Source organism: Conger conger, chromosome 2 (genome assembly GCF_963514075.1).
Source record: "Conger conger chromosome 2, fConCon1.1, whole genome shotgun sequence".
Lineage (NCBI taxonomy): Eukaryota > Metazoa > Chordata > Actinopteri > Anguilliformes > Congridae > Conger > Conger conger.
Window position 1 is genome coordinate 57,710,331 of NC_083761.1, and position 13,538 is coordinate 57,723,868.

General features: G+C 44.7%; 1 protein-coding gene across 1 annotated transcript in view; it reads right to left on the reverse strand.

Moving 5' to 3' along the window:
- Window positions 1–13,538, reverse strand: part of tnrc18 (trinucleotide repeat containing 18) — a 72,831-nt gene that overhangs the window by 12,370 nt on the left and 46,923 nt on the right. The window contains exons 16-22 of the mRNA XM_061231023.1: window positions 13,034–13,412; window positions 12,094–12,366; window positions 7,810–8,028; window positions 5,910–6,334; window positions 5,253–5,399; window positions 4,431–4,572; window positions 3,657–3,774 (exon numbers count right to left, since the gene is read on the reverse strand). Coding sequence (XP_061087007.1) covers window positions 3,657–3,774; window positions 4,431–4,572; window positions 5,253–5,399; window positions 5,910–6,334; window positions 7,810–8,028; window positions 12,094–12,366; window positions 13,034–13,412 — 1,703 coding nt within the window. The remainder of the gene's footprint in view (window positions 1–3,656; window positions 3,775–4,430; window positions 4,573–5,252; window positions 5,400–5,909; window positions 6,335–7,809; window positions 8,029–12,093; window positions 12,367–13,033; window positions 13,413–13,538) is intronic.

Consider the following 13,538-nt stretch of genomic DNA (forward strand, 5'->3'; position numbering starts at 1 on the left):
GTAGAGTTCTTCCTATGTGCTATCTTACAGAGTAGAGGTCTTCCTATGTGCTATCTTACCGAGCAGGCCATTGCAGGCCAGGCATCTGTATGCTGCAAACTGAATTTTTTGGGTGAAATTTTCCTAAAACAACAAACATTGCCAAAGACTATTTAAATTTGTTGCCACGTATGGGGGAAAAAAAACTGATAGTATTGCTTTGAGAAATCAATTTCAGTACAGTTTCAGAACTCTTTTCTGGAATAGTTGGACTGTTGACTGTGTTTCGGCCTTCGTAGCATGTTTCAGAAGAGATATGGGTATGAGTACCAACTGGTGAGGACTTGTCACAGAGCCCATATGCCACTCACAGCAGAGCTGCTGCTCTGCGTTGCTCTATCCCCTCCCTAAAACCCCTGCAGCAGTCTGCCGACTCTCCAGCCAACTGGTACGGGGGCTGGAGGAGTCTGTGGGGGATGGAGTGCTGCATATGTCTGCAGGCTCTCCATCAATTCAGAGTCCTCAGCCACCGTCGGACCAGACTACCTGCCGCTCTGTCGATCTCTAGGGCCGTGGCCTCTGAGTGAGGAGAGGCGAGGTCAGCCTGCTCTGCGGCTAATCAGGGGCAGGAGAATACCCAGCCGAGTTACCGTGGTGTTACCGCAGGCCTCCCTGCTCCAAACGCACCGGCACGGTGTAACACACTTTCCTGGAGACGCCGATGCACCCCACTCGATCCAAATCAGGTCCCCGGAGTTTTTACCGCTAGACATTTGATAAAGCCGTCTACCCGTTCATTCCTCAGAGAGAGACTGATGAGGCCCGGGAGGTTCATTTTAAGCTGCCTTTTAAAGTAGATATTTTATTTCTTGAGAGAAAAACAAGCTATTGCATCAGTGTGCTGGATGCCTGGCTTATCCACAATGTGTCAGTGTGTGGGCTACCCTTTTATCTCTGTGGCATTCAGCTCGGCACTCGCATGGCAACTTCATTTGCTGAATTTTATCATGCTTTAAATGAGACGGAGAACAGCTCTATAAACACAGGCTCTGGGATTACTTTGTGCAAGGCGCAGTTTAAATGGAACATACTGTTCCCCTTACATGCGTTGCTTTGACTGATTATGTCCACAGCCCAAGACATGGCCAATGTCTTAACCATCAGTCAATTTGGAACCACAGGGGGGACAGGAGGAATTTTGTTAAGCAGCTCACAGACAAACATTTCCACAGTAGTTTGCAACTATACGCACATATAACTTGCTGAAATTGGAAGCCGTCAAGGTCAGTTTGTTGTTGATTACAACAATCCACTGACCTTGCCGCAAATTGAGAAAACAATGCAGAAGGTGTGAAGAATACTCAGGAGGAGTTACTTCTGGGGGCACGCTTAGTCAAATTTAGCTCAAGGGCAACAGCAAAGAATGAAAGGGGAAAAATATTTTAAAAGAAATTCTCCACAGACTAGCATATCTTTAGACATTTAAATGGCAGCAGGGAAGACTTCAGATGAAATGGAATCAGAGAGCTACAGAAAGGCACAACTGAGATGATTATGAATGCACACAGGTCTTCCATACTGTGGGGAAGTAGGCCACTGTGACCTTCAGTCACGTCATACAAGATACTATAGCACAGAATTATGCATAATAGCAGCAAAAGGAGGTCCTTCAGACAATCAGAAAGGCACTGTACCAGCAACCCAACAGGGATTAGCCAGCACCTTACATTTCACAAAACTCAGTACCTAGCAGATTTAAAAAGACTTAAAAATTACAAACTGTGTCAAAATATCTGCAAGTGTAGTATACATGCGCCAGCTATTTTAATGTGATACCAAAATGTATGTTCGAACTGGAACACAGCTACAATGTATAAAATATATACATTTAAAGGGCAGATTCACTAATCATTTCAGGAAATGCTATGTATGGAAAAAAATGATAGGAGCTCAATGAAGGGGAGAAAGTCCTTAACTCCCCATTAACCATAAATAATGGTGCAGCACAGTTTGCACACCCTTCATGTAGCGCCACAAGGGCTTACTCATGAACCTGAAATGCAGCATTCATGGAGAGACTCAAAAAAGATAAGGATGTGCTCTAGCCCCCTGGAGTTTAAATTCACGTTTGATATTTTTAATGCTGGCTCATTACGAACTCCAAAAGGGAACAACACTTTGTAGACATTTACTTTTTGATGCTTGCAGGCTTCTTTCCCAGAGGGTGGATAATTCATGCATCCACAGCGGAAAGCATTCACTAATGTAGACCAGCACACGCATATGCAGCAGTATCATAATATTCAGAGGACATGAGGGTGCCACTAGTAGGGACTAGGGTGCCACTGGTAAGGACTAGGGTGCTGCTAGTCAGAGGATCAGAATGCGCTGCAGAAAAATAGGTGATCCAATCTTTTCTCCTTTCATTAGAGATCAGACTAGCATTCGTCTAGCCGCAGCAGGGCACTTTAATCTTTTCACAACTGGTCACTGTCACAGTAAACCTTCCACCCTAAAAGGGTTAGGAGCTGAGAATCAAGTAGCCTCACACATTGGGGATATTTATGCTGTAATAAAGAGAAGTAGTGTTGTTCAAGACAGCAAAAAATTAAGAACGGAGCATGTGGTTCGTTCATGTGTCCAAATAACCAGAATTAATAAAATAAACTATGTATATTCTGTATGTATGTACACTATATTTATGTATACTGCATCTATATATATATATATGTATATATAATTCATAAAATTACAATATATATACAATTTATATAAAAAAAATTTCATGAGCATTCATGAGCATTGAGCTCTAAAAATGATCCACTTATTTTTTCAGTTTGAACAGTGGACTATGAAATTTATGTCAATAATGTGTAAAAGAAAAATAGCACAGGTTCCATTTACTGTCAACAGTTCAATAGAATATATTGACCATACAGCAGTGTATTTTCTGCCTTCAAACAGATCTCAGATTTCTATCAGAAAAATGAGTACCAGCACAGATTCAGTAGCTCGAGGATGTTAAAGCCATCCCAAACTCACTTGGACACGTTTTAAGACTGTTCACATGTTTCCGTTTAATAGGCGCTTCAGCTGAAGCCAAGGCAGGCTCTCCAAATGTTCATTATAACAACAGCTTCTCCAACACAAGCCAAGGGGAGAGCAGAAAAGCAGGCAGAAAGCCACCGGAGATGCGTTTTAAACAGAGCTGCCTGGAGGACAGTGCAAACGGTTCATAAGGAGGACGTGGTGTTTCAGAGAGGGCAGCAGATGTGTCCGAGAGGACGGCAGAGAAGATGTACTCAGCAGACACATTCCATAGCTTTTTTCAAGAAAACCGATGAAACCTCTTGGAAAATAGGTGCATGCAGACCTGATGAACAAAAATTAATAGCAAAAAATAGACTACCCATTTCCCCATGATATGGGAACAAGCTAATTTTCTGGTCATAACAACAATCATTGAAAGAAAACAGATTGCATTTCCCCATCAGAATAGTAAATTAACAAAGAGTCCCTTTAGCCTTCCATGGAAACGCATCAGAGAGCAGACATTTTTTCAGCCCATAACACCTGAACTGAGTGCCATTTCAGCGTTGCCTTCACCGCGTGAAGCAGCCATGGAATAATGGACACGCTATCAGACAGACATTTGAAGCGGTTTGGAGGACCCTTACATGTCTGGGGAGTGGACGGTGTTGACGTGGCCAGCGTACAGCAGTTTGTCATCCATGGGAATGAGGACCCGCAGGCCATCCTTCAGCTCATCCTTGTCGATCACACAGTTCCGTGGGGCTGCGGCAGGAAAACACGTCCATAAAAACCAGCAAAAGGCACAGGAAGTCTTCCCCAAGCCTGTTAGGCTGACTGCACCATTAAATTACAGGCTACTACAGGAATGTACATTTCAATTTTAGCATTTCACATCCCGGAGAGGAGAATCATTGACAAAGTTGCTTCAGAACAAGGCGTTTTCTCAGGTAATTTTCTTCATCACATTTGTGGGGCATTTTCACACATGGTTGTTATGCATACAAAGTAGTACCAATTCTTAACAACCATTCTTGCAATTGCATATCTACCCCTGTATTAACATAAACTCAACATGAACAATGGAGTTAATCTGGCTATAGCACTGTACAAAATTGCCTCAAAATTGCGTTTTGTGTTGTTCAACAATGACTTGTTTTAGAATGCTGCCTGAGACAATGGTGGCTGATTAGGTGTACGGTATGCATGACGGGCCACCTCAGCCGAAAGGCAGCTAATGAACGCTCAGGTTTTTATGGTCCTGTTTACATTAGCACCTCATAGCTTGGGAACGATACGGTAAGGAATTTGCAGAGTACAGATGAAAGAAAGGCTAATCTGTCCGAGCTGTAAGCAGTCCTTTTGTTGAGAGCGGCGCGAGAGTGAAGGATAAGGATGGCGCTGAGTGGGTCTGAGCTCACCGGGCGTGCAGGGCCGGTCAGGCGGGGTACTCAGTGGGATGCTCTCGTCCTCAGAGAAGCTGCTGTCCTGGCTGGGCTCAAAGTCCTCATCAGCAGCCATGCTCTCCATGAGCTTACTGACCGCCCCTCCCTTCCCGCGAACCTGCGGGGTAACACACCAAAACGAGGAATTAATTCAGGCAAACATGTCCAGACATGTAGTGAAATCTTCCCCACATCCCCATTTTAGCAATGAATTACAAAGCTTAAAACTGCATTTACTCTGCTTCCTCCAGTTCTCCATAAAAACCTGTGACCGTACAGCAAATGTAATATGACATTTTCAGATAGGAATCACTGTATGTTTACAAAAGCGTAATTGATAGTGGACAGCATGGATGCAGAAATCACATTTTCTTTTTAATCAAGCCTATTCCAAAGTGCTGTCTGCGGACTAATTAGCATTCTCCGGCAGCTCCCGTCTCCAGTTAAAGAGCTGCTGGTATTCAGCACCAGGGCCACTCTCAGGAAGGAGACTCCTGATGGACAGGTCATTTAAATGCATTGCTTTTCCCAATGGGGGATGGGAAGGGCTTCTGGACTACCAGGTGAAACCAGCGTGAACTCCCAGCTACACTCTCACAAAATCCCCCTCAATCTGACAAGTGTGCTGTGAATATCTCCAGACTGCTTGCTAGTTTCCGAAATGGCTATTCCAGCGAGAAATGCTGAAAAGTGGCCATCAGCTCACGATGTGAGAGAAACAGAGAGAGAGACATACATAGAGAAAGAGAGAGCGAGAGAAAGAGAAAGAGAGTTTGTGTTTTAAGCGTGTATGCATACCTCTTTTTTCACTTCTCTAGGTTTGGCCTTGGCCTTGATCCTGCGTGCTGGGCCGAGTGGGGAACAGGACAGAGCCACGCAGCTCTCTGAGGGGCTGGAGAGCAGGGGGGAAGGCAGACTCAGGGGGCTCTCTTTACTCTTCTTCTTCTGAAAGACACCAGCAGAGCAAATGCCAACGAGTCAACAGACACGCTACCAAAGAGCAGTTGGTAGATAAAGCTGGGCCCTCCAAGGAGTGGAATCTTGCATATTACCAGGCACAGTTCAAACTGAAAATAAACAAGACTGTTGTTTTCATTTGATTCAATTTCGCGTCGACAACAGCCAGGTGTAACAGGATGCTCTCTGTTGCAGCTTGACACAGCGAGCGGATCTCTAATTCTGTCACACAGGCTGGAGAACGAATACACACAGATCACCGGTAACTGCAGGCAGGGCCGTGCTAGCCATCCATTAGCGTCTCACGACATGGCACACTCAGCAGGAGGCTTGCTTGTACTACAAATGTTCCTGGACACCTGCTGTGAGATACCCGCTCCTAAGCTGACGCTGAGCACTGGGATGGAGGAGGTGTTGGGGAGCGGGAAGATCTGTGAACCGAGGTGAACACCACGCAGCAAACAGGGCTTTGTTATCGCAAATAAGACACAAACGCACCTTGCCGATGTCTTTCACCTCCTTGGCTTTGGCGACCTCCTTCTTGGGGGCGTGCAGCGGGGCCTTGGGGCAGCGGATGGGTTTGGGCGCGAGGTCGGGGGGGCTCTTGGGCGGAGGGGAGGCGGGCGTGGCGGCGGTGGCGGCGTCGTGGAGGAAGATGCGCTCGCTCCTCCTGCGTGTCCAGCGCTCCTCGTCGCTGGGCTCCAGCCCCACGTCGAAGCTGAACTCCCGGGGCGACCGCGCCTTCCTGGGCCTCCGCCCGCGCTCGCTCGTCTTGGGCCGGCCGGGGCTGGAGTCCTCCCGGAGGACGCTCACCGGGGGCAGCAGGGGGAGCTCCGGAGCGGACCGCTTCCCATGGAGCAACGACGGGAACTTCTTCCTGAACTTGACGTCGCTCTCCGAGTCCGTGAACTCAAACTCTGCACCTGAGAGAGAAAGGCACAAGGACGGGACAGATAGTCAGGTGTGCCAGAGAAGAGGCGGTTATATACAGCTGTACCACCCAACAACTGACAGAATACATCATTGAGGGTGGCCGGCAGCTGGCAGCTGGCCGAAAATGAAAAGGAGAGGAAAGCCCCTGCAGTAATGAGTGATCCTCACAAGCATGCAGGCACACACACAAACATTTGAGAAATCCCCCTCTCTCCCAACAGAATCAGGTTTCACTGGCTGTTCACTAACTGAAGTTCCAACGGGCACCAAAGAGGAGCAGATAAATCGCATATTACATCACCGAGGGCCACAACTGCACGTACAAACAGAAACATAATTTACTGAATTTCACCGAGTATAAAATAACACTATGAATAGGACCGGAATGGATTAATTCATTGTTGCAGCCATAATGCTCTCCAAGCTGTGTCTGTTCCTCATTTTTGTTGTAGTTTCTTGCCTACATCTCACTATTCCTCATGCTGACCCCAAAAGGAAGTTAGTCAGCTTACTTTGTGACAATGACAAGTACATCCCAAAACGGATTAGCCATCCACCACTGAAAGCATGTACAGGACAGAAAACAGAACAGGCACAGCAACAGTCTGCGTTGCTTGGAATTTCTCAGACTAATCAGTCTTCTGGAGTAAATCTGTTTTACACACTCTTCACTGAGGGCCCATCTGTGGAAAGGTTGCGTCTTAGTGGCCCCAACATTCTGTTCCCAGACCAAGGACATATCCACCCACTCTCTCCCTCCATCTCTCTCCTCCTCTCTTCAGCCTGTCAACTCTTCAGTTCCCCCCCCCCTTCCTCAGCCAGATGTGTGCTACAGCTCGGGCTATCCCCCTGCCTCACGTATTCCAACAACAACAGCTACCCTGCCTGTATGGAATAAGACCTCACTACCAAAACCAGATGCGAGGGGGAACAAGCTCCGTGTGTGCACTTATAAACACCGTCTGGGGTATTAATTAGGCAGGCTGCATTTCACGTCTCTCAGGTTTGATCCACCGTTTGTCAGGATCAGATGTGGCTTGCAGAACCTTGTCAAAGAGGCGCGTTTCAACAGACGTACCGAGCAGAAAATTAAATGGGAGTCTCCAGGAAGCAGGGAATTGACACTTGTCTGTTTTTATTTATTTATTTATTTACTTATTTGCACAGCAGAAGCAGAGCTATCATTTTATGTGCAGCACACTTGTTTAGACTGCTGTACAGACTCATTCCACTCTGGTTGCACACTGGGAGGGCACAGATGCGAGCTGTATATTCATACGAGACAGCATGACAAGTAACGCCATCGCCTATGTTTGATTATTCATTCGATGTGTGGCGATGGACGGAAATGGCCTATTCCAGTCGGAATACAGATTCAAACGGAAACGGTCACACAGTGTAGGTAACGTTTATAAAACAGAGTGACATGAGCATCTCATACAGAAGGCAAGGAGCATGGCCCTACCCAGAAAGCTTTGCCTTTCATCCTTTTTCTTGGCTTTCTGTTGGCTGATGGAGAGAGGAGGGGAGACCATAGGACTGGGCATTGCACTGGCTGCAAACCGTGCCAGGAGACCCAATCCACTCTCTTCCAGGCAGGGCCCATCGCTGGCATACAGCTCACAGTCATACTCCTCCTCATAGTCATCATCATCATCATCATCGTCGTCGTCCGTTGAGAAATCTATAGAAGGGGAACGAGAAAGGTGTTAATTGAAGGCACCCAGACAGGAGCCCATAGAAAAGGAGAAATTGAGTCATTCCAAGCAAACAAAGGTAGCAATTTCTATAACCCGCGGCACTCAATCAGGCCAAATCCTAATGTAAATGCTGGACCTTTCAGCAAATTTCATTGGTTGCAATATATGCATGGCTTGTCATTCACAGTAATCACAAACTGGTACATTTAAATGGATAAATGTTTACGACAAAGTCGGTTTGAATTACTTTCGGTAGCAGGTTATAACTGAGGTTGGTTGATGTTAATACAATTTGCTGGGAGGCTTTGCAACATTTATTTTAAGTGTAACCTTTAGGAAAAAACATGCAAGTCTGCAGTCATGCATAACAAATGTACACCAAAATACTGTCACCTACACTAAACCCAGACATGCATTTTCTATCATACTACCATTTACATTTTTTAATGGAACTATATGCACGTGTCAAAGTGGTACTCGGAAAACTTTAATATAGCAGGGATAAAAATGTTCCTGAATTTATAGAGGAGGCTGCTCGCCATTACAGAAGACGGTGAAAGAACGGGAACTACTCTTGATTTAATGTGGGAACGGGGACAAGTGAGGTGGGAAGCATCTCGTAGATACCACAGAATTACGGAGAATTAAAGGCGGATTGTAAGCGACATGTTATTTTACAACCCTCCTGAAAGCGCGGGGCCAGGGACGCAAGGCCGCGGATACAGCCCGCCTAACGAACGGCTGGCAGCGGTCCCTCGCCGATACAGCTGAGCGAGCACAATAATGGAAAAAAAAAAAACATCTGCTGCAAGCAGAAATCCTGACTAAAGAAGACATAAATTATTAACAGTTAATTCTGAGAGGAGCTTGTCAAAAAAGGAGAGGGGGGGGGGGGGGGGGTATATTGGCAAGCACCTTCCAGGACTGACTGCAAAAAAATAAATACAAAAAACAAAACAAATAAAAACAGTAGGTACCCACTCTCCCTCAACCCCTCATTTACCTTCATCAGAAGATGAGGGACGTGTTAACAGACAAAGACAGGTACATCTTTAAGAAAATGACACAGGAGAAGATACCACGGCCCAGTGCAGTTAAAAATGCGGAAGCGGGGAGTGTGCTGGTTAATGTGTGAGCAGAGTGCAAGGCTGATTAGTGGACAAGGACATTCTGTGCACATACAGTTGAGTTGAGACGGCACAGGCTCAACCATAGAGCGTGTTAATCTGCAACATTCAACAAAAGCAACCAAAAGAGATGCAGAGGGAACACGAACAAGGTCAGAAGCAGCAAAGCAGGCCGCAAGAGCAGATCTGCACAGCCCTTAAGGGTCTCGGGCGCTCCGTCCCAGAAGCACACAAGGTCCGGATGGGCTTTTGAAGGATTTAGCCTCTTCAGCCATGGTTCAATCTTTAATCTAATCCTGCTCCTTATTTCAGACTCTCTTACTCTCCCCCTCTAACATGATTTAGAATCCTAATGTTGTAGCAAAGATTAGACTTTCTACTAGACCACAGGACAAGACATCATGCATTTCTAAAATCAACCTTGAAAACAGCAGACACTGCTTATTTTACATAAATTTCCAACACAACAAGCAGTTTATTTGAACCAATTGATTCACACCGTGGCATTTTGACAGGCAATTCACTACTAAATATAAAGAACTCAATGCAAAAAAAAATCCCATTTTAGTACACCTACAATTTGCGTTTTATAAAGCTTTTCACATAAATGGCCTGTCTGCAGACATTAGCGTAGGCAGAAGTAAAAATGTTTTTTTCTAAATATAAGCTTGTTTCATGGGCATAACGGGATCAAATGTATGAGGCAACCTAGTACTTTCAGACCATGAAGGATATATTACTCAACATAATGCTTGCAGCATCACATTTGCCCCTGACGTTGCACTGAAATGTGGCAGACTTTCAACATTTATTCAAACCGAATGCAACTTTCATTTCCTTACAGTGTTTTCACATCCCCTCTAAGAACCAAACAACATTCTCTCACTGGAATTTGGACAGACCAGCTGTTGAATCAGAATAACCTGGCTACAACAGAAAGAAAGGAAATAGGAGAGGCTATACTGGTTTAAAAACAATGTAAACTGTTATAAAATAATGAAGTGAATGTGCTTAAAATATATTGAAAACTGTAATAAAATACAGATTGAAGCATATTATGGGCTGATGCGTCAATAGATTTAAAGAAGTAACCATGGCTTTGGGCACAAATATTAGCAAAATTAATGAAATATGAAACATTCAAGGTCTCTGTGTGTCGCTAATCGCTTTGTTTTGTAGGTTCTACGAGGACAATTGACATTAGTAGAAACGTTAAGAAATGGTACATGAAGAAGGGGGGTAGTCCTACCTACAGAACAATGTTCATGGCTCAGGTGACATGGAAAGTGACCTTGTGCTGCGCAGCTGTCTGCCCTACTCCCAGCCAATCACTTTGCTTCTTTTTTTGCAGCAGGATGAGCGAATGCATAGACCGTACAGACATTCAAAAGCGTCATGGGTAGGAGGAGGGGGTCAGAGGTGGAAGGGGAGCCAAGCAGCTGCAGGGAGAAAGCGAGCAATCTAGAAAAGCAGGTTATTCATCGTTTAGTAAATAGGGGAAGCCATCAGGTGCCCTATTGTCCAAATATCCCTTAAGGATAACCAAGCACTGGCATGTTCAATATTTAAAAAATGATAAATAAAAATGATAAATAAAAAGTACAAGTAAAACTTCATCTGGAGAAAGAGTTTCATGGCAAAGATCACATTTATGTCGAACCAGCCATGGCTATGAAACTCGTTTGTGTCAGTAGCAGAAAAATCTCCCTGCCATTGTAAGAGCACTCTTGGTTGCACCTGGCTCTAAATCCATCTGCATTATTTATCATGCTCATTTCATGGACCTGACTTCTTGCTGGGACCTCACTTCTTGCAATGACATGATAATATCCTCTTAAAATTGGCTGACATTACAAGGTCTGCAGAGCTGAATTATTCTCCTTTCAAAAGGTTCCAATGTTAATGTTCAGTTTTTTTAAAATCCATTATGTTCAATTTAGTTATGCTCCAATTAGAGGACCTCTATACACTGAAATGGTTTACCTTACAATTATCATTGCACATTCATACCTCACTGGGCCTTGATATGAACTGTGTATTTCTAGCCAGAATGCATTTGAAAATGTGTTTTTATTTTTACTTAGAACAGCAGTAGGCGTCTTTAAAGGTCTCATACACTTTCTTCATATGATTATATAAAATCTGTAATATTAGCATAGAGCACAACCTATTGCCAAAATGGTTTCAGGAAGAAAAGAAAAAAAAAAAAAACTTCCTGCAATATCCTGATGACTAACTACCTTACCTGACACTCATCATTGCCATGAACTTCCAGTGAAAAGATGCCTTAACACCCCTAGTATGTATTCAGAATGAACAGGAAAGTGCCAGCTTTTTAATTGAACATAAACATTTTTGGTTTGCCCAATATAAAAAAAATCAATTACAGGTGTTATCCTTCATTTCAAAGCTTAATAGGAGTGACCAGAAAAAGGGATATTTGAATAACAGAGCAGTGGACTGCATCTGGGAATGAAGTGAAGCAACCTTAAAACATAACAGGAGACACAGCAAGAGAGACAAAGCACACTGTTGTTTTTAGTGAAAAATGAAATCAACACGTTTAATAAAGCTTGGGTACCAAACTGCAATACAAATAACAAGCGTTCCAAACACCCACATGTTTTCTCATTTACAATTCCACTGACGCCTCTCAAAGGCAAAAAAAATATATAAAAGGTAACAAAGTAAAAAGGGACTCTGAAAAGAGCCAATAATATAGTACACAATCAGACAAATGGAGAGCGGTGGCAGGCTACGCTGCCGGAATCAAAGATGGCCGCTTCAGAGTGAGTGCAGCCATCAGTGATGGTGACCATCATCTTTATTTTGGGAGGGTGTCTGGGGGATGAAGGGGGGGAGCAACCATCCTTCATGAATCTTTAATTAACTCTGTACATAATGAGGTTTTGGTCTAGTAACCTTGATGGAATGAGTCCTCAGAGGAGTCACTGAAGGACGAGCGGGCCTCTGCCTCCTGCAGCAGTAAGGCAAAGTGCTTGTGTTTGGTCTTGACGAGTGCCTGTTTGGAGACCAGCGTTCCGGACGCCGCGCCCCTCTTCGGCGACGGGCGGCCCTTCTTCGACGCCGCGCTGCACAGGCTGGGCCCCCGCACCCGCAACCCCGCCCTGCCCAGCATCGAGCGTGGGGGCCAGCCGTCTTTCATCAACGCGTCCTCCTCCTCCGAGTCCGTATCTGTTTTCAGACGAGGGGGCCAGGCCCATATGTTAGAGCTACACAGCATTTCACAGTATCCCCTCTGGAACAATACGACAATGTGACTCAGGGGAGAGGGAGCCCGCCCTACACAACAGCCCTCCCCACCTTCGTCCCCCTTCATTTCATCTGGTGATGAATTACAACAACGGACAATGTAAATTAATTTGTCTATAGCATGCTGCTGCAAAACAGAAAGCAGTCTGTACTACGTGAAAACAACAAACCTATACGATTAAAACACCCAGCAATATACAGGGCTCTCCACAAAATGTCTGGCTATGCAGGATCAGCAGGAATATGCAACGCCTCACAGCACAAACATTGGATTTGCCACATTAACCGTTCGGCCTTTTCAATTAAGGTTTCACTCATTCAGCAAACACACTTGCGTTAATACCTTGCATTTCAGAACTCATTTTAATCTTGGTCTGTAACTGAAGCCTGACTGATTGAAGCAAGGATATTTGAATATGTAAAGCAATTTTCATCCTCCCTTCATAATTTATTATTATTAAAATTTGATGCTAATGAATCATAAAAATGTGACCGTATTCTTGATCAACTAAAAAAGCTAAAAGCTTAAAAGAAAAACCTGACCCCTTTAAACTTCAATCCAGCAGGAGTGGGTAAAGATCATACTTACTGTAGGAGTAGCTGCTCAATTCAGACCGTGCAGGGGAGTATGATGGCTTCAGCTGACCTTTCACCTTTAGACAGGGCTCCATGTTCTTTGTTTTAGCTGCCATTTTGTTTTTACCTCCTGTGGAAGGCTTCTGGAAGAGGCTGAGGCCTTTGGTGTGGCTCTTTGTGCCTTCCTTGCCTTTCATCCCCACTTCGTGGAGCATGAGCAGCTTGCTGCAGCTCCCGGAGCTGGCTTTGGATTTCCCTGAGGGTTCATCTGCAAACTTAAAAGGGGGCTTGTGGAGTTTACCCAGTTTGGTGAGAGACAAGGCCTTGTCCAGCTTGCTCGCCAACTGCTCTTGTTCACTCACTTTTTTCCTTTTGGGGTTTTTCATCTGCATCTGTCAGAAAATAGGTGAAGTGGAACAATTACACAGAGATCTTTCAAATCATGAAATCCCAGAAAATGTGTTTGCAATGCAGATAGCAGTTTGTGCCATGGAATATTATATATTTACACCATTAAA